The following is a 27,218-nucleotide window of genomic DNA, read 5'->3' as shown; positions in this document are numbered from 1 at the left end:
ACAGCATTTATCAGTCTTAATTTTGGCATTTACTAATATCAAGCGTTGTAATTGTTAACATTAATAAATGCACCATAAACTGACATGAATAGCTGTCTTGACATTAGCTAACATTAACAAAAGTTAATACATGCTTAGTTAACTATAGTGTTCATTGTTAGTTAATGCATTTATAAATTTTTTCTAATACAACCTTATTGTAAAGTGTTACCGAATGGGTTATATGGGAACTGTCTGAAGATTGTCTGGAGTACAAAGATTACGTTAACACTAAACTTCAGAGTTGTGTACATAAAAAGTGATAGAAAATACTAGACTGAGAACCAAAGGCCAGAAGTTTCTTCATTTAACACCATTGCTGAGTATTTTCTTTCTCTTATTTCAGTGGTTTCATTTGATATATTGTACGTTTATATATTTAAAGTTTTGTGAAAATTATAAAAAATGCTGGTGCTGGCAGACAACTTTTTTTTAAACACTGGCGGGGAAAAAAGTTGTCGCTTGGGGTTTGGGATTTGCTTTAGTATGTCATTTAACTCTTTCCCCACCATTGACGTGTTATCTTGTCAATTAAGAGAAAACATTTCCCTGCCAATGACGCTTTCCTAATGTGTTTTTACGGTTATCTGTAATTCTGCTATTATCCACTAGTTGGCTCCTACAACATTTATAAAAAAACAGAAGCATAAACCAATGTAATTAATTTTAAACTCTGTGTATGTTTTGATAATCATTCTGAGTCTGATCTCTAACAAAATTCCTTAAAAAAAATGCTATTTTTTCAACTTTTTGCTTATTTTTGAAGAAATACCCATATTTAAGAGGTTATAAAAAGAGAAAAAATGAAGATAGGATGAAATGTTTTTTCCCCGTTTTGTTTGTTTGACTGTTTGAAAGGAGAGGGTCAGTTTTTTATTTGTATATTTATATATTTATAGAAGAAAATTTTTCTGGAAGGCATTTTGTGTAACTTTTATAAAAATCACAAAAAATGCTGGTGGGAAACTTTAAAAAAAAAAAAGGCTGGTGGGAATTAAGTTAATATATAAGTTTTCCATGCTTTGTCTATTTTTAAACCATGGATGCTTCAAGTTGGGGTTAGATTTAGTGTTTGGGTTAGGATGTCATTTTATCTAACAAAAAGTTGTTCTAACCCCAAACCCAAGTGACAATGGTAAACAACTGTAAAAAAAGAGAAACCAATACATAAAACAACACAAAAAGATTCATGTTATCCAAGTTAACAGGAAGGATTGACGTATCATGCACGCAAAATTGGATTTTGGCATATGTATTGCATGGCTTTTCATGCATGACTTTTCACACTGCATGCTATTTAATCATGAGAATGGGGTAAAACTTTTAAATATGCCAATATGCTCAAAGATGCGTTTTAAATGCTAAAATTCTTCACTACAGGGAGACTTCATATTCATATTACCTGCCACCTACCATCTTCTTACAAAGAAGTCGATACACATGAAAACCCCATTACTAAAATCGATCACTACATGAAGTTTGTGATCAATAATTAATTCTGCCTTTAAACAAACACACCTTTCTCAGTCTTATACCGTCAACGCCACTAAAGCTAGCAGCATAAGCATTTAAAAGGCCAGAGAGAAGAAACTCCTGTACTCAGGACTTCCCCCACTTGGCTGAGGCTGCATGTGCTTGGCCTGCTCCACTAATCCTTGGCATCCGTTAATGGATGTCAACAGGCCCTTAACGGGGATCAAATTGGGTCTCTTAATGCCTTTAGCAGCCTACCTGCACTAACACAGCAGCTGACAGAGGTACAGTGATAGTGCACTTTTACTACTGCATCTATATTGTTTGTAATTACTGTAGGAACACAAATTATTTTATGACAGATTTTCCAGCAAGTTCATCGGGCGGCACATATCACACAGGCTCGGATGAGACAGAAAACTAGCTGGATTTTCCCTCCTGCCTTATGGCTGGCACACTCGGCAGATGTCTTCATTAAAAAACACACAAACGCTCATTTATTGTAGCTGTTACATAGCCTGCATAGTATAATAACCATCCCTATTTGTACTGTACACTACTTATGAGAAAATATTCAGCCTCCAAAGTCAATCCATCAATCCAGCACCACACACTTCCGGTTGCGTATATACGGATATATACAACTTTGGGCTTTATCCAGCAATAAGTGGACACTGGATCTGTGGGTTTATCCTAGATAAATAAAGGGTAGCTTGCATAACTGACTGACCAGACTGAAGCGGTCACACTGTTTATTTCCCAGGGAACAGCAGGCAGAAACTGCAGCCCATTTGCGCATTTATGTAATCTTTACTTCAGTTTCTGTCTGGTGATCCCAAACAGCCAATGCCTCAACACAACCTTCTTCAACCTTTCTAACTCACTAATACACCTAAACGAGACAACCACAAGAAACTCTATATGACCCAGAGGAAAATGTTATTGCTTAGACGTTGCTCTTTCTCAGCTCAGGAGACTTAATGCAGGTGTTAATGGAGTAAACAGACTTTTACAAATGAAACAATTGTTGACATACAGTAAGACCTTAATGCTGTAACATTCATGCGAGAGCTCCGATAATCTTGTTTCTTGTCTTTATTCTCATTCGCCTTCTGTTACCCATTGATCAACTACCAGAGTATTGTGCATGTAAACTAAAGAAACTGTAATTATGCCTTAGACAAGAGTCTGTATTACATTGTCAAAATACTATCAAAGCATAACAAATGCTATCCTAACCAACATCACGACAATTAGTAAGGGAATAGCCAGGCAAGTTTTTATTATTAAGAATTAAAACAATGAATTATAACAACAATGTATGTAATAATTTCATTCAAGTAACATCTACAATAATACATTTATTATTAGAAGTACTAGTATGTCACCCTGCCTGTTAAATCCAGGTTAAAGTCTCACAAACTATTATGAGATTAGGTGCAACAAAGTTTGACTTTATCTATTATTTCTCTATTTCACATGACCTTACTCAGTCAATATTAAAGATATCAAGGTTATATTTTCTCAGAATGTTCTTTGCATCATATAGGAAAACAGTAAATCACAAAAAAACTTTAGCAGGCAGGGTTACGTATTATGTTATGTTAATATATTGTTATATATTTTAATTAATACAATATGTTATGTACTTGGGGAAAATAACAGGGTAACACTTTACGGTAAAACTTAATTTTACGGTGTCTTTGTTACACATGCTACATGTAATTATTATGTAATAACAGTTAATTATGCATAATTACATGCAACTAACGAGATGTTGTATCTTTCCGAATAACCTAACCCCAACCCTATAGTAAGTACATGTTGTTAATGATTATTACTTAGTACTTAAATGTATAATTACACTGTAACAGTGATACCGTAAAATAAACTGTGACCCACTTTACAATAAGGTTCATTAGTTAACATTAGTTAATGTATTAACTAACATGAACAAACCATGAGCAATACATTTGTTACAGTATTTATTAATCTTTGTTTATGTCAGTTAATAGAAATAAATCTTTTAATTGTTTGTTCATGTTAGTTCACTATGCTTTAACTAACATTAACAAGATATTAAAAGAGTATTAGTAATTGTTGAAATTAACATTAACAAAGATTAATAAATGCTGTATAAGTGCAGTTCATGTTAAATGTTGTTAACTAATGTTAACTAATGAACCTTATTGTAAAGTGGTACCCAAATGCGTTCTTTTTTGAATTACTGTTATTTAGGTAATGTTATGTGGCATGGGTTATGGGTAGACGGAGCATGTGAGGAATCATATTTTTGTGAATCATGTTTGAGTGTAGCTTAACATGATTTATTACAGCCGGTTCAGTGACATGCTGCCCATTTATTACCATCTGCACTCCTGTTCTGACAGTGGCAGCCTACAATTAGCCGAGGTGCTAACATCCTGCTTGGGCTGGACACACAACTGAGCTGGCAGAGATTACATTACCTTAATGTTTTTGTGCCTGTTTGTATCATAAACAAAGTACTCCTATGCACCCTATGCTATATACAGTATACTGTAGATGATGTATGAAGAGGAAAATTGGCATTTGGATGCTAGCATTTGCATAGTATGGTGTATATTTTTCACAGTACATGTACAGTATGCATGCACAATCATAAGCTTTTCTACCTCTTCTCCTAGACTGCTAAAAAGTGCCTCTCTAAAACCAGCAAACCAGCTTAGACTGGGTTAAGATCAGAGCACTGACTCACTATTGTCAGTGCAGACAGTGTGCCAGAGATTTAAAAGGTAACTGGACATGAAGGCAAGATGTGTATTACAGTAAACTTTTATTACATTACCCATCACCTCAGATTATCACAATGCAATTAAGGTTGAAAGGCTTGGGAGAGAAAAGTTTTCACTTTGTGCACTTTAAGGTAGCTCTTGTAATTGAATCAATAGCTGCGTTTACATGGACAATTGTAATCGGTTTAAATGATCAATCAAAATAAAAATGCTCCATGCAAACACCTCAATCAGAATAAAAAAAACCAAACCGTTTAAAAATCTAATCGGTTTTAGAGGGGTGATTTATACCTTTTGTAATCCGCTCCAAAGGACATGTAAACACTTGATCAGATTGATTACTGAAACTGGGACGCTCTGCGCTTGTGCAATGACATAGAATTGGTGTAATGATGCTTGTGTTGTTGAAGGAAGTCACATGAAGTGTCTGTTTTGTCTTCTTCTATTCCTCTGTGAAGTGATATGAGAATAGTCCGTCCAGTGCCCGATTTATACTCTGATCCACAAACCCGTGTGTTAGACTTCACACAGTGTTGCGCAGAGCCGCTGGAGCGACACAGTACAAAATCAAAACTGTTGACTTTGCACTCGATCTCGCAGTCAGTCTCTGGAGCACCACGTCAATTCAAACACGCTTTTTGGGCACACGTGAATGGGTGGGTTGATAAATATAATCAGCATGAGACAAAGTTTTGTGTGCTCGACATTTATTAATTATGACCTGAAATAGACACAACGATTTTGGGAGCATGGCTTGGATGGGCCTTGAAACAGTGCAAAACTATATTTGTGCAATGTGCGCATGATCAAAGGTGATTGCTTAGAGAACCTTAAAAAGTCTTAAATGAAGACCTTTTACCGTCTTCACCTATGTTACATAAACAACTTTGCTGAATAAAGTTTAATCGTGTCTCAGGCTGGTTATCGTGGTCTTTTGACTTTTACCTTTTTTTTAAATCTGACTTTTTCCATGTTTAAGTGCTATAATTGGGTCCCCAGTGCTTGTATCAACCTGGAAAATGTGAAAACAAACAACCTAGTAACTTAGTTTTGGTAAACCATTCTCTGCAAGCATGTGAAAAAAATAGGTCATTGAAATCTGGCTCCCCTTGTGATGTCAAAAGCTTTGATTGTGTTTACAATGCGCAATGTTTTATCATTTTACAGGTATTATATATGCTATTAAAGCAACATTACACACTAACTAGGGTTTAAAAAATGGGATCAGAAAGAATGTGACCTTTAAACACAAAGTCGAAGATCCTCTCAAATGCTTGTGTTCTCCAGTTTGCTGCGTTACATAATTAAAGAAGGGTAAAACCGTGCCTCTCCGTTCTCTGGTTGCAGCTGTTAGTGTTAAATGTTCAAAAACCACCAATGGTCCATTGAGGTGGTGTGTGGTTGTCCCAAGTGGCCACACAAGCTCTGAAAAGTGAAGCCAAAACCTCTCGATCGCCCCCCAGTGTCTGGTCCCAGTATAGGTCATAAACCCCGCCTCCCCATGTTATTCAATGGGACTTGAGACCAACTAAAAAAATTAATTACACTTCAATTATCTTTTTTCCGAAACTGGTTTCTGTCATTTATTGTAGTTTTTATCACACTGATGTAAATTCAAATGTTTGTTTTTAAAATAAGTTTGTGTTTAGTTAGTTATTTAATGATATAAAAACGGTGGTGTCACGTCATGATTGACAGCTGTGATATCGTGTGATATGCGCGAGAGCGAGTGCGGGGTTTTGATTTCGCGGCTTCACTTCCTGCTCACTAGTGCGCATGACTGGTCCCGAAATCGCTACTGCGCAGACTCAAGACCCAAGATGTCAGCGCCATATCGGGACACTGGCGCTTCACTTTTCACCAATGGAAGGGAGCGCACAGGCGTCGTCCATCTTTTTTTACAGTCTACGGGTTGTCCTCTGAAATTAGGAGACAAAAATCTTTTTGTTTTAGTCACTGATTACTTTATTAAAGCAGTGCAAAGATCACTGGTTTAAATCCTTTTTTAGTCTCATTGGACATGCTGTTTTGATTCTCTTGTTAAGTCACACAAACAAAGCTCCGCCCACAGCCACTGACTGACAGGTAAATTTTTCCCTAAAAGTTTTTTTATAAGTGTTTTGTTTAGCACATTGTAGCGCTAATGCGGCTAAAGATACTATTGTTTCAGACTGTATTTATAGAAATCAGTTTTTTTTTTTTTCGAAAGCAGCAGCTCATTTCGTAATACATATACAGTTATTTTAAATAAATGATACTGATTACCATATATTTGTTTATCAGTAATGTACTCACCGGTTTACTTTTTTTTTCTGGCATTGTACGTTGCTAGACAGAGAAGTTTTTATAAAAGGGAAATACTTTGTGTGGGCTTTGCACATCACTTTTAGCAGGTGTACAGTTCACTTTCACGGGCTGGTCAATGGATCTCCCTTCCTGTAACTCTACCGCCATCACACCAGTTAAAAATTCATCACTGGTTTTCATAGCCTCCATGCTCGATGATAATTTGATTTAAGCCGATACGTTCCCTGGTGATGTTCTGTTCAAAGTCCCATAGAGGTGACATCGCTGACAGCCTGTTTACAAGTAATGGATACACTGTACATGCATTCACTTGATAAGATGTATTTAGAGCCTGCACCCGAGAACAGGTCCATGCTGGTTATGTATTTTAAATGTATTACCTAATCACCCTGTCAGGTTTATTTTGTTACCTGCTGACTTTACAGTACATTATCCTTTACTTAATCAATGTTCTGCACGCTGTCACGGGTATGTATTGGCGAGTATAATTAATGTGATTTGCGTTACACTTTCTCTATAGTCTCAGTGTCAGGTCACTATGTGTTATTAAACATCTGTTAAAAAATGTTGTACTGTACATTCTGTTGCATTGATATTGCAAATTATTTTTCATATTCTCATGGCCTGCTTTAGCACTTGAGTTGCGTTAGGTGTTTCATTTCAAATGTGGTAAAAACATGGTGCATAATAACTTATTACCGACAATGCTTTAGAAATCTCTTTCAAGGATAAATTCAGGTTTTTCTGAAAAATGTTTTGTGCCTTTCTGTTCTTAAAGGATTTTAAAATTTGTAAAATGTTTTTGTGTCTGTAATGGTTGATCATAAGTTATTCTCATCATCCAAATGAAAAGCAAAGGCTTACTGAATAAAAGTAATTGTAAAGACAGTACAGTGTATTGTATGTGTCCTTGACTTTGCAGTCATAATTGCTGAGCACTGTAAGCTTGGCTCTTTACAAACTCGAAGGATTTCCAACAAAAGACCCTCTGTTGGTCCTCTGATTGGTTCATCTGACTGTATCTAGTAGTGAAGCTATATCCAGGCTAGATTTCAATCTCTGACAACTTTATTCAGTCTGTGAGTAGTAATTATAAAGATATTGTCTTCTGTTGCCTTTGGCCCTATAAAGAAAGTACACAGTCATATTAAAATAAAATAAAACATTCAGTTCAGATTTATTTATAACCGTGTGCTGCTGACCACAGGGTACATTTGTGCATTTTAATGACATTAGTCATCATAAATATATCTTATTTATTTCAAGTACTTAATGGATGTTTTCTGTGTTTGCAGGAACCTTGGGAAATCCGGGTTACGGGTTTCATGTCTTGGGCTGGGTGAGTCAAACATGCAGTAATTGTTTCGTACTATCACACTTTGTTTCTTCTTCTCAGAAACTTGGTGGCAAGATACACAATGAAAAGTGAGAGATCTGTTGTTCACAGGCTGTTGTCTTGTTATATAATACTTTTAAACATGGGCGTCAGAAGCAAAAAAAAGTGGATTGTTCAAAACATTTACTGGTATAGATGCAATTTTTTTTCCAGGTGCCTTTTTTATAGCTTAAAAGCTTTGTTTACCTTGGAGTGCAGCAAGCGAAAGTAGTAAAAACACGAAATGGAGTTTTCTGTATTTTCTGGACTACCAGTCGCACTTTTTTCATAGTTTGGCGGTCCTGGAACTTATAGTGAGGTGCAACTTCTATATCAAAATTATTTCATATAAACCAAGAAAAAAACATTACCGTCTACAGCCGCGAGAGTACGTTCTATACTGCTCCTGTATTTATGTAATTCAATGGATTCAGTGATGCGAAATGACATCGGGACTTTTTTTAACTTTATTTGGCTTGTCGTGTTAATTTAGCCTATTCAGCCTCCCAGGTCTGTTCTGTATGCTATTGTGTATCGTGTAAATAACTGTTTATGTTACTTTAAGATGTACGGTCGGAAATCATTTGTGAAATCATTTTCCAAATAAACTAGTCCAGTGCGACTTACATATGTTTTTTCCTCTTCAAAATGCATCAAAAGGCTCAGTGACCAGCTTTAGGTTTGAAGTTGAGCTCTATTGTGACTGTCTATGTGCTAGACACCGAGCGTACTTATATGGCAAAGTGGTTGTCGCCATCAAGTGGTCGGGAGTTTGCTAACGCTTCAGACTCAAATATAGAGCGGAAGTATATATGCGGTTGTGAGGTATCTGAAAAAATAGTTCCTCTATAGCAAATAACACGGATTGAAATCATACATTACGCCAATATATTTGTTTTTATTTATCAACGAACACCACAAACCACTCGGTGAGTAGTACAGTTTTGAAAATGAACGTTAAGTGTTGTTTTAATGACATGTTTGTGCATGGTCATTGACTTCCATTCTGAAGCAGTCAAGAGACGCTTTTAAACGAGTCAAAAAGTCAAGACATGACCCATTTTCGAAATTTCAGTGTCCATCACTGTAGTTCATCCAAAACAAACCAGAAATGAGACTCAAGGTGTTAAATACCTGAATTATCATTTAAGGAAGCAGCAGCGTAGAAGTCAAGGAGCTAAATGTGGAACGGAGTTTAATTTTTTTTAGGGGCATTCCTCAAGTGTAATGGATTTGACTGTGGCGCTCTGACTAGTGAACAGACATATTTGCTAAATTAAAGAAAAAGTGTGTGGGTCCAATATCACTGGTCTTAAAAATTGGATGGGTCTTGAACCATAATAGTTCCAACGCCCAAGCTTTTAAAACAGTTTCAGCTCTGACTCTATCTCTGCATTCTCTCATCAGGTACCTGGGTCACTTTTGGTGGTCAGGTCACAGATGAGGTGGGTAAAGATGCATAAACTATTTATCCTTTTAAAATAGTGTTTTTTATGCTACATATACAGTAAGTGGTTCTCCCTCATATACAACACTGAAGCCTCAAGCAAGCCGAGTCGAACACCATAACCTCCCAAACGGGATATTTTTTTCTGTCTAAATAAACTTGATTTTTTTCAAGTGGTCGTATCAGCCAGTAAAATATAAAGATAAAACATAGCACAATAATAAAGCCCTAATGAACCGCTCTGCAAAATATATCAAGTTAATCTTTAATGCAGTAGTTTTGTTATCATATATATAATTTTTTTTCACTTTATATAATCTTTCACCTATAATTCCCTTTTTATCTTTACAGGTAGCTGAGCAGCTAATGACGCTCGCGTATGAAAACGGTATCAATCTGTTTGACACGGCCGAAGTGTACGCGGCGGGAAAGTAAGTACATCTCCCATCATTCAAAAAGAGGGATTTTAGACTCATATAGGGATGTGCATCGATGCATCGCGCTCCCATTAAAAAGACCTGTCTAAAATCGATTCTGAATCGTAAGGCTCCGATTCAGTGTTTCATGCACAGCTTGTGCATGTACTATGGCTCCGTGATCAGTAGGAAGTCCTTATCAATCTAAAATCACTACAAGTTTGACTCGTTTATAACGTGCATTCAAAAAAGCAACACTCGTCAAACACAATCATTTAAAATATTCTTTATTATCATGAAAATACCTGAAACAATCTGAAGAACAGCGATATAAATATTCCTTTAGACATGTCCTGGAATAGTGTTTGGTATACTACTTCTTCTGTGGCACAAATGGTGATTCTAAGCGAGAGCGCCCCCTGGCTTTTGGATGTGGCTGCATTTCACCGTAATTCATTCAAATTCATTCATTGAGAAAACGCGCATTTGCCCGATTAATTGTCACAACCCTAATGGACATATTAGTCTAAAATAGGACTGTATAGATTTTCTTGCTTTAACACAAACCATGTGCTATGTTTGCCTCTGTTCTTTTAAAGAACGTGGGTAACACTTTACAAAAAGGTTCATTAGTTAACTACATTAGTTAACATGAACTAATAATGAACTGCACACTTATACAGCATTTATTAATCTTTGTTAATGTTAATTTCAACAATTACTAATACTTTATTAAAATCTTGTTAACGTTAGTTAATGCACTGTGAACTAACAATGAATAGCTTTATCTGTATTTACTTACATTAACAAGGATTAATAAAGAATGTAACAAATGTATTGCTCATGGTTTGTTAATGTTCGTTTATACATTAAAGGTGACATAGAATGATTGAACGGGGTATTTATCCTTGTTCTGTGATGTGACATGTAGACAAAAATGTTTTGTTTGGGTCTGTAATGCCTTACAAGCTTCCTAAAAACCTCTCTCAGATAGCTCTATTAGGGTGGGAGATTTTAAACAAGTGGTTTTGCACCTATTTGGCTCCCCCTACTGACTTAACTTGCAATCTCATTACTGATTGGCTGACTTTGCTGCCACTCAAAAAATGCAGCCAATTATTTTAAAGTGGAGGGGCAGTGAGATGCTTGTGATGTCATAAGCATCAGTTTTTCAGATTGGGCCGTTTTCTGGCTGACATTTCTAAAAGAGGAATTTCTATGAGACTGAGATGTTTAGCATGTCTAGCACTTTTTGAATGCTCGTGAATGCGGATAGACGACCATTATTCAACAAAGACAAGGTAAAAATGGTTTTTCATTCTCTGTCCCCTTTAACTAATGTTAACTAATGAACCTTATTGTAAAGTGTTACCAGAACTTAAGACAAAAAAAAAAAAACTGAACGAAAATGTATCGTGAATGATCAATTTCACATACGCTTTAATATAGCTTTAAAACCAGGAAACATGCATCTTAGACACAGGAAGCTAATGCATTCAATATGTATTTGATTGAGAGTGTTTATCTCTGAGATCGATTTCCTGGCTACGACATACCGTAATAAGATGAAGGAATGTGATAAGCATATTAAAGATAAAACACATGGATCAATTTTTTAGAGCAGCATCTTACTGGGGGAGTTGATAACTTGCTGCTCATGTGAAATATGTTACACCAGGGGTCTTTACACGGAGATGGGACCGCTGATACATATGATATGAAACTGAGTGATGCATTTTAATCCTAGTCTGTATTGACGTGTCTAGCACTGTATTGTTTTTATTTAATTAATTAATTAATTTATTTATTTGTTACATTTATATAGCGCTTTTTCTTTACATATGAATGGGGGAATCTCCTCGACCACCACCAATGTGCAGCATCCACCTGGATGATGCGTCGGCAGCCATATTGCGCCAGAACGCCCACCACACACCAGCTTATTAGTGGAGAGGAGACAGAGTGATATAGCCAATTAGTATATGAGGGTGTAAGGGTCCAAATATGACCCCATCCATCCGTTTGGCCCAACGACGGAATCCAAACGGCATGGTCGGTTTATAGCGCATTCGGTCTTTTCCGGTGCTTCCGGTTTTAACATTACGCAACTTTATAATCTGACTCCAAAGATATAAAACGTATTGTAATATGAATCAAATTTATATAAATATAGAATTTGGATAAACATTTGATCATTCTATTTACTCATGTTAACATTGAACTCATTCATTCGATTACCAATATCATATCAGCCCACACCGGCCGTTGTGCGGATTCTGAAACATAAACTCAACCACACCAGAGGTCCTGACTTATATAGCCCTCGAATAATCATCACAATTATCCACAACTTAGTTAGGGTTAAATAATTAGTCTATCCGTGTAACCAGAGGAAATGGTTGAAGCAACTGCCCCATGCTGGCGTGCCCTTCATTATTATTATAAAATACTTACGCAACCCCAGCCAACTATATACAACTTAATACAGAACTCAGAAACTATAATTATAGTAGAGATACTGATCAGAGGTCCTGACTTATCATCTGATAGCCCACATATAGTAAAGTAATGGCTGTACATCTTAGTTCATCGGTATAGACAATTAGCATGAATTTATACCCCGGTCGTAGATTTATGGTGATAAAGGATCTCGTAATACTTATAGTAAATTAGAATAGTTAATGATACAGAGAAGATTAGAATGAATAAAATGTAACAATTTATTAACCAGGTAGGTAAAACATAATTCAGAAGCCAATTTACATTCCAATTCAAATACGAAATAAACAAAAACCGTTGCATACCTGGTAAGGAGATGGAGATCTGGTTACAGATTCCTCAAAGTAAAATGACAATACATGATGCTGTGCCAGGACAACATCATGGGGGTACATTTCTCGATATTGAAAGTCCCGCCTAAATCTTCTACAGATCTCCTTAAATAACCAGAGAACAAAGCATATAGGAATTTGGTGCTGATTGGTTGTTGGTAAAACTAAGGGCTGTCCTTAATCTGTATACAGTGGGTGATTGGTTTATGCTTAGAAAGGGAGGTGTCTATCAACATTGAATGAAGTTTCACATATACTTTAACATTGAATTCTGTTGTTATATGAGTGAGACCTGTAACCACTTGCAATGAGACATTCCAATAGAAAACAAATAAGATACAGATTTTAGATTCTTTGTGCATGTAGCATTTCATATACAGTTTGCTTTTAGAGAAAAGAATACAAATGTATGACACCCTAAAGGTGTGTCTTTGAAACCCAAATGTGTCTCAGTGGGAAGTCCACTGTGAATCGTGGAGAGTGGCTTTTCCCGCGCACTCACTTTGCCCCCATGCAGTGTCCTTTGGGGAGGTGCTATCTTATTTAGGAAATTATCTTACAGCTCCGCCGCTTGATCATATCGGAGAACATAACAGTCCCGATGAGATCAACATGCAGTAAGATGTTAGCTCTTGGTGGTGTCCAATCTCTGTAGTGTTCGTAGTGTTCAAGTTCAGTGTGTCAACCAAGGCCTGCGTGCTTTGTTCAATGAATGTCCCATTCTTTTGCGAAAAAACCACCTGTTTTTAGACGTTCTGTCCCTTTGAAGAAAGTTGTCACCTCTGAACGGTGATCTCCTCTGATTTCAGACATCGTCAGGTGGGGATCATGTCATTGACAATACATCACTGTGTGAAACACCTGCACATCTTAAGGACCATTCATTGATTGAACATTGATCAATACTGATAGACTCAGCAACATTATCAAGAGATTCATAGGGCAAACCATAAATAGAATAAATAAAAAACATAGCACATGATACCTTGATGTGAAAAGTGCAAGTGGTACGGTCTCACCAGGTCAAATATATCTGATCTATAAAATTACCAATGTTCTTTCCCACTGTTGTATTTGGAGTTTAGTTGAATTTAAATGTACTTGGTCTCTGGATATTGAAGAAGAAGATGCAAAAGATCAGGTTAAAACAACAATGCATAACATTGAGGTATGCATATTATAAAAATAAAACCCAGAAAATAAAATGTTAAAATAACCTTGAGATATGCATGTTACAGATTGTATGAAAATAAAACCCAGGAATGGTTAAAATGATCTTCAGGTATGCATGTTATAGATTGTATGAAAATAAACCCAGAAAATGTAAAAATAACCTTCTTCAGGTATGCATATTATAGATTGTATGAAAATAAAACCCAGAAAATGTAAAAATAACCTTCTTCAAGTATGCATATTGGGTCATGTGAAAATAAAAGAAAATAAAAACCAGAAAGTGTTAAATAACATTCAGGTATGCATATATTGGGTCATGTAAAAAAAAAATAACGGAACATGTTAAAGTAAAATTTGGTAAAGCATCTCATAGGGTGTATCAATAAACGTGATAGTAAAATATTGCTACAATAGATTTAGGTATGGGCATGGTAGACCATATATAACAATAATAATAATAATAATAATAATAAGCACATAATGTTGTAATCATACCATGCACACATCTATCATGAATGTTGAGGGAACTCTGAATTTTCTAATATAAGCACCTTGTAGGCCTAAGATTAACTTAGTATATGTTCAGAACATGTTGAGTCCATGAGCACAATTGAAGATTCAGAATCTCATGTTAGATTTCTATGTGTGCAGGTATGTGCCTATGTGTATATGTATCTGTATGTGAATGTGTATGTATAGTCCATACATTTGAAGATTTAGAATCTCAGATTTCAATGTGTTTGCGTGTATAAGTAGGTGTATGAGTGTAGAGATATGTGAATACTTATATAGGTGTGTATCTGATATGTCGGCTAAGTCACATTTGATATTAGGAGTTGAGATGTAAATGGTTTGATTGATTCTTGAAAATTGTTTGTGCTGTTGTTTAGTGATAAGTTGAGGATCAGGGCGCCAACTGGTCCTCACTTATGACAACAACAGTCAGATTATTGATTTGAGATTTAGACAGTAAGTTTGTTATTGCAATTAGAAACATAATCATCAAAGTGTGACTTTGCCATGTAAGTTTCTTATGAATGTTGTAGTTTTGCTAATATGGGTGTGAATGATATCACTTAGAATTTGTGTTGGATTAGATGTCTCTGTTGTGTAACAGGAGAATGTTGATTTTAAAATGTAATGTTAAGTTTGGAATATGTTGTGTGGTGTGTAGTGTTTATGTCTGGATAGTCTTTACGTCTATACCAGATGTGTTACGAGATTGTTTTAGTCAATGTGTGTGCTGTACAGTCAGTGTTTGTCTGAAAGATGGGTGGATTTTATCTCTAACAATTAGTGTTGCAAATTTTGAGGCCATGTCTATTCGTGATGGTATAGTGTAGTGAGGTGTAAAATGGCCTTTGAATGTCTTCGCACCCATCCTCAGTTTTCTAGATTGTTTTTCTGCAGGGTTCGCTGTCTTTGATGTGGCCAGACATCTCTGGCCAGGATTTACAGCTTTCAACCTGATAAAAAGACAAACAGAGAAGCAATTTAGTTTTTAACCCTTTATGCAATTTGCATTAAGACATGCGGTACAATTTCTCCTTTTGGTGATCAGTCATTAGGGAATAGATGTACCATTGTCATATTATTTTGCAAATTTATTTTCAGAGATTAAATTTGCTTTACATCCTTTGGTCAGAGTTTTTTTTTTATTGACTACTGCTATTGCAGTGTAGTCCGACAGCATATTACTTTAAGCTGTGAAAGCATCTAAACCCTTGCTGTCTGCTGTGAGCATTCAAACTCCATTTCTGCTGGAGAACTTTTCCATAAGCTCAAATGGCTTCATTTTAAGTTGCTCAGTTCAGTCAGACCTGTGGGCAATTCATCAGCTCATCACACCTTTGACTGCTTCAGATCTCTGACCCAAAAGGACTCTTTTGTTTGATGTGTTCAGCATTTATCATAGGTTTAGTTACCAAATGATTAAAATAGACCTCTGTATTGGATTAAAAAAAGGGTTAGGGATTTCCAATGAAGGAGATTTGGTTCACTATCATCACGAGTGTCATGTAATTTTTCAGTGTTAAAACATGGCAACACGTGACAGCGTGCTCCGCTCCTTGACACACTGTGTAGTGAACCAATTCTGTGAGTTTGGCCTGTGTAAGTTGTTTCATATAGTATACATACATGTAATACACCACAATATTTACCATCTGAGGCCTGTTTGGCCATTATAATATAATGTATATTGCAACTTGAGCACAATGTAGATTACATTATATTAAAAATAATATTAATTAAAAATACATTCATTACTGATCTCTTAAGGATTACCAGATTGATGTTTTTAGTTTGCAAGATGTTCCTGTATCAATATATTTGAATGTGAAAAGGTGTCAGCCCTGGACAGACTGGTGTGAGGCACAGATTTTCATTGGTTCATGCTAATGTATTCCTCTTAAAAACAAGTGTCTCCCTTAAAAACAATGTTCTCTCTTGGGAACAATGGATAGCCCGTTATCCGAGTGGGGGAAAGCCCCTTTTAATCTCAGTTGGGTTTCTCACAGTGAAAGATAAGACCATTTGTGTTTTATTGGCCTAGAACAACATTATATTTTCCTGCAACAATTTTAGATTTTGTTTAATTGTATCTCATCAATGGAGGAATACATTGAATTAGAAGTTTGTAATTGTAATATGACTTCCTGATTTAATCCTCATTCAGTCCAGAGTGATCTTTTAGAAGGCTCACTCACAACCTTGAATACAGTAGACTCCCCGGAGAGCTACCCTTGATAGTCAAACATCACATCTCCATACAAATGCAGCATCTAAAAACCTTACTATCTGTAAGCTTATCACATCTCAACTGTCCAAGTCCTCCTTTTACATGCAAACACATTAATTGCATTAGTTTAAATCATCCAACATCATTTTTTAATTGTTAAAGTTTGTTAGCTATCTTTTCTAGGTTGTGCATTTGCTGTCACAACAAAAACAATTGTGTAGAATTTGGTGATTTAAATTTAGATTCTAGATGTTTTCCTTGTTTGAGAATCAGAACAAATTTTGGATGATTTAACTCCAATGAAAGACGATCTTTTGTTGTCCGTAGGCACGTAAACAAAAGATCTTAACAGAGCAAAGCAATTCATTCTTCATATAGCGTTACACAACATTTTTTGATAATGTGGTTTCATTTCATTCTTAAAGGCCCCACCGGATTTGATTTCCAGTCTAACATTAGGTATATTTACAACCTATTTCATAAATGTGGGATGTTTAAAACATTCCCTTAAACATTTTTAAAAGGCAAAGAAAAGATTGACTTACCACATCAGCTGAAGAAATAGAAGAAGTTCAAACCTTTAGCTCCATGAAAAGACTCTTATTCTCCAGGGATCGAATCAGTCGTACTTTGTACATTTTGATAAGATTTTCTCACTGGTTGAATATCACGTCCCGGGAATCACCACTTTGTAAGGGTCCAAATATGACCCCATCCATCCGTTTGGCCCAACGACGGAATCCAAACGGCATGGCCGGTTTATAGCGCATTCGGTCTTTTCCGGTGCTTCCGGTTTTAACATTACGCAACTTTATAATCTGACTCCAAAGATATAAAACGTATTGTAATATGAATCAAATTTATATAAATATAGAATTTGGATAAACATTTGATCATTCTATTTACTCATGTTAACATTGAACTCATTCATTCGATTACCAATATCATATCAGCCCACACCGGCCGTTGTGCGGATTCTGAAACATAAACTCAACCACACCAGAGGTCCTGACTTATATAGCCCTCGAATAATCATCACAATTATCCACAACTTAGTTAGGGTTAAATAATTAGTCTATCCGTGTAACCAGAGGAAATGGTTGAAGCAACTGCCCCATGCTGGCGTGCCCTTCATTATTATTATAAAATACTTACGCAACCCCAGCCAACTATATACAACTTAATACAGAACTCAGAAACTATAATTATAGTAGAGATACTGATCAGAGGTCCTGACTTATCATCTGATAGCCCACATATAGTAAAGTAATGGCTGTACATCTTAGTTCATCGGTATAGACAATTAGCATGAATTTATACCCCGGTCGTAGATTTATGGTGATAAAGGATCTCGTAATACTTATAGTAAATTAGAATAGTTAATGATACAGAGAAGATTAGAATGAATAAAATGTAACAATTTATTAACCAGGTAGGTAAAACATAATTCAGAAGCCAATTTACATTCCAATTCAAATACGAAATAAACAAAAACCGTTGCATACCTGGTAAGGAGATGGAGATCTGGTTACAGATTCCTCAAAGTAAAATGACAATACATGATGCTGTGCCAGGACAACATCATGGGGGTACATTTCTCGATATTGAAAGTCCCGCCTAAATCTTCTACAGATCTCCTTAAATAACCAGAGAACAAAGCATATAGGAATTTGGTGCTGATTGGTTGTTGGTAAAACTAAGGGCTGTCCTTAATCTGTATACAGTGGGTGATTGGTTTATGCTTAGAAAGGGAGGTGTCTATCAACATTGAATGAAGTTTCACATATACTTTAACATTGAATTCTGTTGTTATATGAGTGAGACCTGTAACCACTTGCAATGAGACATTCCAATAGAAAACAAATAAGATACAGATTTTAGATTCTTTGTGCATGTAGCATTTCATATACAGTTTGCTTTTAGAGAAAAGAATACAAATGTATGACACCCTAAAGGTGTGTCTTTGAAACCCAAATGTGTCTCAGTGGGAAGTCCACTGTGAATCGTGGAGAGTGGCTTTTCCCGCGCACTCACTTTGCCCCCATGCAGTGTCCTTTGGGGAGGTGCTATCTTATTTAGGAAATTATCTTACAAGGGGATGTTTTAGTAGGCCAATGGGCAAGTTTGGCCAGGATGCAGGGGCACACCCCTACTCTTTTTCGAATGACATCCTGGGATTTTTAATGACCACAGAGAGTCAGGACCTCGGTTTAACATCTCATCTGAAGACTATGTTTAAATAGCTTACATAATAATTAAATTCATCCAGGTGGGTTGTGGCGAGCCTTTATTTGTGTGACATCACATTAACCAGAGAATCTAAACAGCAGGTCTAATGAGACTGCTTTGGTTTAATTGGGATTAAAAAAAAATTGTGGATTTTTTTCATTGTAGGGGGATTGTGTTCACACACTGCCAACACACATTTGTGTCCAAACACCTAGTAAAATATGTGCCCTTTAATGCGTGAGCGACAATAAACATTTAAATGTAGCTTACTGTACCTACAGTATGTTTAAAACAGCTTACAGTTAAAGAGAATTGGTCTGTAAGCAAATTTGACTGGTGTAAGAAGAAATAAAAAAGACGAAAAGGGTGAATTGCCACAAAACTGCCGTCTCGCAGTAAATTTAGCAGTGCCGTCTGTTTTTCTGCAATACTGTGGAACTGTAACATCAGGAAATTGCTGATAAAGTTCAGAGGATATCCTGACTCAGTAAAAATCCAGCCAACAATCCACAATGCTACTTTAATAAAACGGACCTTAGTTTAAAGGGACATAACCTTTAATTTGTCATGCTTCATGTACCATCAGTGTTTGATGCCAGGTAAAGCTGACCGTGAGACTTAGAGCGTTGATAGATCATGCCGAATAATAAACACATAGATGCAGATAAACAATCTGTCCTTTATCACTCATACCCATATACTCGCCCCTATCAGCACTGTCTTTATATGTTCACAATCATCTGGATCACCCGTTAGATTAAAGAGGAAATTTGATGGGGTTTGCAAGAACATCTGAGGACATCTGCTGCCCTCTGGAGCTTTCATCAGAAGAGCGCTTCATTTGTTACAAGCTGCCGTGATGACTCGTGCATAGGAAGACGAAAGCGGATGGGAGAACCATTCATGAAGAACATATCGGTCCTGAGGGCAGGAATGTAACATCTGTCATTAAACGTGCTCCTACACTCTTTCAACAAAAAAAAAAACGAAGGGAGTTCCTGGCATGTTCCGGTTCACTAGCTTATTTCTCCAGAGGCCGAGAAAAGGGAATCCCCACTGAAGAGAAGAGTTTTGCTTTCTGCCTGTGTTATGATGTTTTAGGCTAAATTAACAGCCTGATAACTAATTCTGTGGTTTTTTACAGGGCTGAAATGGTTCTTGGCAATATCATCAAGAAGAAAGGATGGAGGTAAAGATATTGATCTATAACACACTGATGAGCATTTGATTTGACTTGCCATGTTTGTTCGTGATTCTCTTATTCTTGCATTATCTCAATAGGAGGATGCTTGCTGTACCCTGCAGCTCCTGTTAGTTCGTAAATGACTAATATGGAGTTTTCACAAAAAGGGGACATCAGCTTTTATTCATCCTACTATTCACTGTACTGTGTGTGAGCACTGAGGCGAAACCTTCCCCTGGGGAAGATGTCTAATTTTGGCCTCGACTACTATACAGTACTGGAATGACTGCAGTTTTAAATATTTGAAATATCTCCTGTGATTTTACCATAAATAATCTTCAAAAATTGGCCTTAATTTACCATAAAAGGGAAATTATGCTTTAAAGGTGCAGTATGTAACATTTTAAGTGATCTCTTGACAGAAATGCAATATAATATACATAACTATATTATCGGTGGTGTATAAAGATCTTACATAATGAACTGTATTGTTTGTATTACCGTAGAATAAGTCATTTTTATCTACGTAAACTGCGGGTCCCCTTACATGGAAGTCGCCATTTGGGCCATTGCTTGACTGGCTATTCTCTACTGTCACAGACAACATCTGTGGGGGCTACCATAGCTTCTCTATGTGCCGTTGGTTGCAATTCGCACCTTTAGATTTCGCTAAAATTTACACACTTCATCTTTAAAAAAAACGAATGTAAGATTATGTTAGATTATTACTTGCATGAAAGAAAAACTTAATAAGATTAACACATTTAATTAGATAAAAATAAATGAATATTTAACTAATTTAATACAACATTGAATATATTGATAGCCCAGTTAAATAGATAGTAATTAAGGTTTAAAGGATAACTCCACAGTTCCCTTTCAGTCGGTCACTACGACGTCACGTCGTGACCGACGAATTGGGAACCGCTCCGCGGGTGACCTATCTACTTCGAGAAACTATAAAAACGCCAATGAACTTGGCATGCAGGTATTTGCATAATGCCGGCGCCGCCCCGCCAGGTGCGTATATAAGCCGCAGGTGCACAATACCAAATTAGCTTTTTGCTTCGAAGCCGGCAGACATCTGCTCTCGAGAAGCGTATACTGATCTTCGTAGATCCCTGTTCTTGGAGGAAAAAGATCTCAGCTTGCTGAAGTTGGTTGGGCAAAGACACCTCAGCGGAGGCTCGCAGTGTTTCTCCACCCTTTTCTCTCTCTCTCTCTCTCTGTCTCTTTTAGGACTTGAGTTGAGTGAGTGCGTTTGCCTCTCCCTGTGTGTTTCACCAGCTCGCACAAAAAGAGTGATTTCCCTAAAAGAGCAGCACGTTTGAGCTTTGTGTCTTTTTAAAGACAGTCACTCATTCGTGTCACGGTCGGGTGCGTCTTTTTAAAGATGGCATTCCGCCCGTGTTCCGTTTCTGGATGCGGTGTGTTCATCGCTCCCCGGGATGGCCACGAGCGCTGTGTTTCGTGTCTGGGGCTCCAGCACGCAGAGGCAGCGTTGCGTGATAGTTCATGCTCCACTTGTGAGGGCATGACTATGGCGGATTTGCGGAGACGGGTGTCGTTTCTCCGGGAACGGCGCCCGCCTTCCAAGTCTGGTGCTGCTAAGGGCGCAGCTACCAAACTTGCGAAGGATGACCTCCGTATAACGGTGCTGGGTCGGTCTGCTGGTTCGTCCAGCAGCTCCCAGCGCCCTGATCCGTTGCCAGCGGAGGTCCCGATGGAGACGAGCGGCCCGTGTTCTACGGTGTCCTCGCGCTCTGTCGAGCCTCCACCGGACGCGATGTCCACCGTAACGTCGGAGGGGGGGGTTGTCAGCCTCGGACGTCGATCCAGATCCGCTCCCGCCTTCGGGTCGGGTTGCGGGTCCTGCGTTCGACCCCGAGATGGCAGCCATGCTCGCTCGGGCGGCGGCGGCGGTCGGCTTGGAGTGGACTGAACCTCCCCCACCTGAACCGTCCCGCCTCGATGATTGGTACTTCGGGGGTGCCAGGGCTTCTCAGTCCTCGCCCCCGGTGCCCTTCTTCCCCGAGGTACATGAAGAGCTGACGCGGTCGTGGAAAACCCCGTTTTCCGCCCGGAACCGGCCGTTTCAGCCTTCACCCCTCACCTCTCTCGAGGGTGGAGATGCCAGGGGGTATACTGGTATCCCGTCAGTGGAGCGGCCGGTCGCGATGCAGTTGTGTCCGGCCGGTGTCGCTTCCTCCTGGCGGGACCAGCCTACTCTCCCCTCACGGGCTTGTAAGCAGTCTTCGGCGCTGACCGGTGCTGCTTACAAAGCTTGTGGGGAGGCAGCCTCTGCCCTGCATGCCATGGCATTGCTGCAGGTTCATCAGGCTAAGGCTCTGAGGGACCTGCACGCGGGAGGTCACGACTCGGCGGAGTTCTCTGAACTGCGTGCGGCCACTGATCTGGCGCTTCGTGCGACCAAGGTCACCGCACGCGCCGTCGGGCGTGCGATGTCTACCCTGGTAGTCCAGGAACGCCATCTCTGGCTGTGTCTGGCGGACATGAAGGATGCTGATAAAACCCGGCTCCTGAATGCTCCGGTTTCCCAGACCGGCCTGTTCGGCGAGACGGTCGAGGAGTTTGCGCAGCAATTCTCCGCGGCCAAGAAGCAGACTGAGGCCATAGCTCAAATCATGCCACGTCGGAAGCGTCCTGCGCCTGCCCCATCCACGTCGGCGCCTCAGCCTGCTCCTCGCCGAGGGCGTCCTGCGGCGGCCGCCTCCGTTCCTCCCCGGGGCTCTTCTAAGAAGCGAGGAACCGGTCGTCAGCAGCCCGCCCCGCCCGCTCAGCCCGCTCCGAAGGGTGGAAAGAGGAGATCGAAGCGGCCCTGAGACGGGCGACCTAGAGATGGAGGGGATCGCTCTTCGGGAGATGGTGAAGGCACCACTCCCCCCACCGGAGGAGGGCCGGTTGGGGAATCTTTTGTTTCATTTTTCTGTTCCGCCGACTTTTCAGTCGGCACCCACAAATTCACAAAAAGAGCGAATTCCACTTCCATCTCTAGGTCTTCAGATGAGCGCCGGAGATACGAGCGGGCTCATAACCCCCCCTCGTTCTCCGACTCATCAGAGGAGAACGAGAGCGGCGCTCGGGCTCATAACCCCTCCGCGCTCTCCAACTTCTCAGGCGGTAGGAGACAGCTACGGGCTCATAACCCATCGTCTCCCTCCTCCTTCGCCAGAGGGTGCATCGAGTGGCGAGAGGTGTCTTCAGCAGAGCCTCCCTTACTCAACCACCCAGCAACGGACTCAGGTGAGTGTTATCACACACAACACTGCTGTCGGTGCGGCCGTTACGCACACACCGGCGATCACCTCCGTTGCGCCCGCCGCGGGTACACCGATCGTGCCTTTAGTCCCCCTCGCACGGTGTCTGGGGGCGTGGAAACAGCTTCCCAGCCCGTCGCGTTGGCTTTTACGCACGATTCGTCTCGGCTATGCGATCCAATTTGCCCGGCGTCCCCCCAAATTCTCCGGCGTTCGTTTCACTACGGTGAGAGCTGCCGATGCGCACGTCCTCCGTGCGGAGATCGCTGTCTTATTGGCGAAAGACGCGATCCAGCCGGTCCCTCCAGCCGAGATGAGGTCGGGGTTTTACAGCCCTTACTTTATTGTACCCAAGAAAAGCGGCGGCTTGCGACCGATCCTGGACCTGCGTTCGCTGAACCGTGCACTTCACAGAATGCCGTTCAAGATGCTGACGCCCAAACGCATATTTCCATGCATTCGTCCAAACGATTGGTTCGCATCTATCGACCTGAAGGACGCGTACTTCCACGTATCGATTCTCCCCCGGCACAGGCCGTTTCTCCGCTTTGCGTTCGAGGGGCGAGCATACCAGTACAAAGTCCTCCCATTCGGGCTCTCTCTGTCGCCCCGTGTATTCACCAAAGTAGTGGAGGGGGCTTTAAAACCCCTGAGAGAGAGAGGTGTGCGCATTCTCGCGTATCTGGACGATTGGCTAATAATAGCTCAAACACGTCAGACGCTGTGCGATCACAGAGATTTAACTTTAAAACACCTCGCTCGTTTGGGTCTTCGGGTCAACTGGGAAAAGAGCAAGCTTTGCCCCGTGCAGAGAATCTCTTTTCTCGGTATGGAACTGGACTCGATCGATTTGACAGCTCGTCTAACAGAAGCGCGTGTACAGTCGATTCTGACTTGCCTGAATACATTCAAGAGCAAGAGCGCGGTCCCGCTGAAACAATTTCAGAAGCTTTTGGGGCATATGGCAGCAGCCGCAGCTGTAACTCCGCTCGGACTGCTCCATATGCGACCGCTTCAGCATTGGCTTCACGATCGAGTCCCGAGGAGAGCGTGGCTGCGCGGCACTCACCGTGTTATCATTACACCTGCGTGTCGTCGCACTTTCACTCCGTGGTCAGACCGTGCGTTTCTCCGAGCCGGTGTGCCTCTGAGACAGGTCTCCAGGCATGCAATAGTATGCACAGATGCTTCGGACACGGGGTGGGGGGCCACGTACGATGGGCTTGCGGCTTCGGGGGTCTGGACGGCACCCCAGCTGCATTGGCACATAAATTGCCGAGAAATGTGGGCTGTATATCTTGCGCTCGTCCGTTTCAGCAACGAGTTACAGGGCAAAGATGTATTAGTTCGCACAGACAACACTGCGACCGTGGCGTACATCAATCGTCAAGGCGGTTTACGCTCGCGTCACCTGTCGCATCTCGCCCGTCATCTCCTCACTTGGAGTCAGAAGAATTTGAGGTCTCTTCGTGCCATTTACATCCCGGGCACGCTCAATGTAGAGGCGGATGCGCTCTCTCGGGCTGCGCGTCCCGGCGAATGGCGACTCCACCCCATTGCGGTTCAGCAGATTTGGAGACGTTTCGGCAAAGCGCAGATAGATCTGTTTGCTTCCCCAGAGACGACCCATTGTCGCCTGTTCTATTCACTAGCCGACGACTCGCTCGGCGTGGATGCATTGGCACACAGCTGGCCGCGAAACATGCGCAAATACGCGTTCCCTCCGGTGAGCCTCATTGCGCAAACCCTATGCAAAATCCGGGAGGACGAGGAGAGCGTGCTGTTGGTGGCACCGTATTGGACAACCAGGAGTTGGTTTCCAGAACTCTCTCTCCTCGCGACAGCCCCTCCTTGGAAGATTCCCCTGAGGAAGGACCTTCTTTCTCAACAAGAGGGCACATTATGGCACCCGCGCCCCGACCTGTGGAACCTCCATGTGTGGTCTCTGGACGGGGCACGGAGGATTTGAGTGATTTACCGCAAGAGGTATCTAACACTATTGCTGCAGCGCGAGCGCCGTCTACGAGACAGGCTTACGCGCTTAAATGGAACCTGTTTGTCGACTGGTGTTCTTCCCAAAGTGAAAACCCCCGAGAATGCCCGATTAGTGTTGTGCTTTTATATCTCCAGCGCCGTTTGGAGAATAGGCTGTCACCATCCACTATTAAAGTCGATATCGCTGCGATATCAGCTCACCATTCACCCGTAAACGGTAGAACAGTGGGTCAGCACGACCTGGTCATTAGATTTCTCAGAGGCGCTCGAAGACTGAATCCTTCGCGTCCTCCCTCTATTCCTCCTTGGGACCTGTCCTTGGTGCTGAAATCACTCCAGGAAGCCCCATTTGAGCCTCTGCATAGTGTGAGTGTTAAATTTCTTACTATGAAAACATTAACTCTCCTTGCTTTGGCTTCTGTTAAGAGGATAGGGGATATTCATGCATTTTCGGTCGACGAATCGTGCCTTCAGTTCGGGCCGGCTGCATCCAGCGTAACACTGAGACCCCGGCCCGGCTTTGTGCCCAAAGTTCCCACCACTCCTTTCAGAGATCAAGTGGTGAACCTCCAAGCGCTGCCTTTGGAGGAGGCAGACCCAGCCATGGCTTTGTTATGCCCTGTTCGTGCACTACGTGTGTATATAGACAGGACGCAAAGTTTTAGGACCTCAGATCAGCTCTTTGTTTGTTACGGTGGTCAGCAGAAAGGAAAAGCTGTCACCAAGCAGAGGATGTCCCATTGGATTGTGGATACTATAGCCCTTGCATATCAAAAGCAGAATGTGCCTTGTCCATTTAATTTACGTGCTCACTCTACACGCAGTGTGGCATCATCTTGGGCACTGGCTCGCGGTTCCTCGCTAACAGATATTTGTAGAGCTGCAGGCTGGGCGACACCTAATACGTTCACAAGATTCTATAGTGTTCGTGTCGAACCGGTTTCCACTCGGGTTCTTTCTACTAACTAGTTAAGAATGCCGGGGGTCGGCTCGTGTGTCGGCTTGGAGCCTCTATTTTGGTGCTGCACATCTGCACCAATATGGAAGGCCATCGGGGCAAAAACGTCTAAAAAACTGTTTTTGCCTCTCCTCCACCGCCCTGATAGCTGGTGTTGCGGAGCATCCGCTGTCAACCTATCACTGCTGTATTTTCTGTAAACCTGTGTAGGCTAGGCGTCCACATTTGTCCCCTACGTGGGGTTCATTTGTGTGTATACTCCGTGGGGTACTAATCCTCCACGTTTTCCTTAGCAGAGCCTGCTTTGCATCTCTCTGCATACTATGTTTTGTTCAGAGACTTTTATGAGCAACCTATCGGTTGTTTCATATTTTTATGTCATCCATTCAACCTTCTTAGGGGATGGCTTCCGCAGTGTTCTAGCTCCGCTCAGTTTAGACGCTTCCCCAGTTCGCTGCTTCACTATCGTGGGTTAAGGAACAGGTAGTGACCGGCCTTCTGCATTTCGCCTTAGGTTCCGCCCCCTATGTGGAGGGCGGAGGGCTTTTACAGACACTGGAAGGGTTCAGCTGCAGTGGCGTTTTGGTAGGGATTCCCAATTCGTCGGTCACGACGTGACGTCGTAGTGACCGACTGAAAGGGAACGTCTCGGTTACGTATGTAACCCTCGTTCCCTGAAGGAAGGGAACGGAGACGTCACGTCCCGTCGCCACAGTTTGCTGTTCCATTGCTGTTTTCAGGCCGGGCACTGCTGCTCGGCTTCTCAGCAATAATATAGCTAATTTGGTATTGTGCACCTGCGGCTTATATACGCACCTGGCGGGGCGGCGCCGGCATTATGCAAATACCTGCATGCCAAGTTCATTGGCGTTTTTATAGTTTCTCGAAGTAGATAGGTCACCCGCGGAGCGGTTCCCAATTCGTCGGTCACGACGTGACGTCTCCGTTCCCTTCCTTCAGGGAACGAGGGTTACATACGTAACCGAGACGTTTTTTACTA

General features: G+C 40.8%; 1 protein-coding gene across 3 annotated transcripts in view; it reads left to right on the top strand.

The window, feature by feature from the left end:
- Positions 1 to 27,218, top strand: part of kcnab2b (potassium voltage-gated channel subfamily A regulatory beta subunit 2b) — a 90,659-nt gene that overhangs the window by 44,126 nt on the left and 19,315 nt on the right. For all 3 annotated transcript variants that reach the window (XM_065285946.2, XM_065285944.2, XM_065285945.2), the window contains 4 exons: positions 7,889 to 7,932; positions 9,376 to 9,413; positions 9,767 to 9,846; positions 19,949 to 19,993. In XM_065285946.2, the coding sequence (XP_065142018.1) occupies positions 7,889 to 7,932; positions 9,376 to 9,413; positions 9,767 to 9,846; positions 19,949 to 19,993 (207 nt within the window). The remainder of the gene's footprint in view (positions 1 to 7,888; positions 7,933 to 9,375; positions 9,414 to 9,766; positions 9,847 to 19,948; positions 19,994 to 27,218) is intronic.

Source organism: Paramisgurnus dabryanus, chromosome 21 (genome assembly GCF_030506205.2).
Source record: "Paramisgurnus dabryanus chromosome 21, PD_genome_1.1, whole genome shotgun sequence".
NCBI classification, from domain to species: Eukaryota; Metazoa; Chordata; class Actinopteri; order Cypriniformes; family Cobitidae; genus Paramisgurnus; species Paramisgurnus dabryanus.
This window is presented reverse-complemented; position numbering and strand designations above follow the sequence as displayed.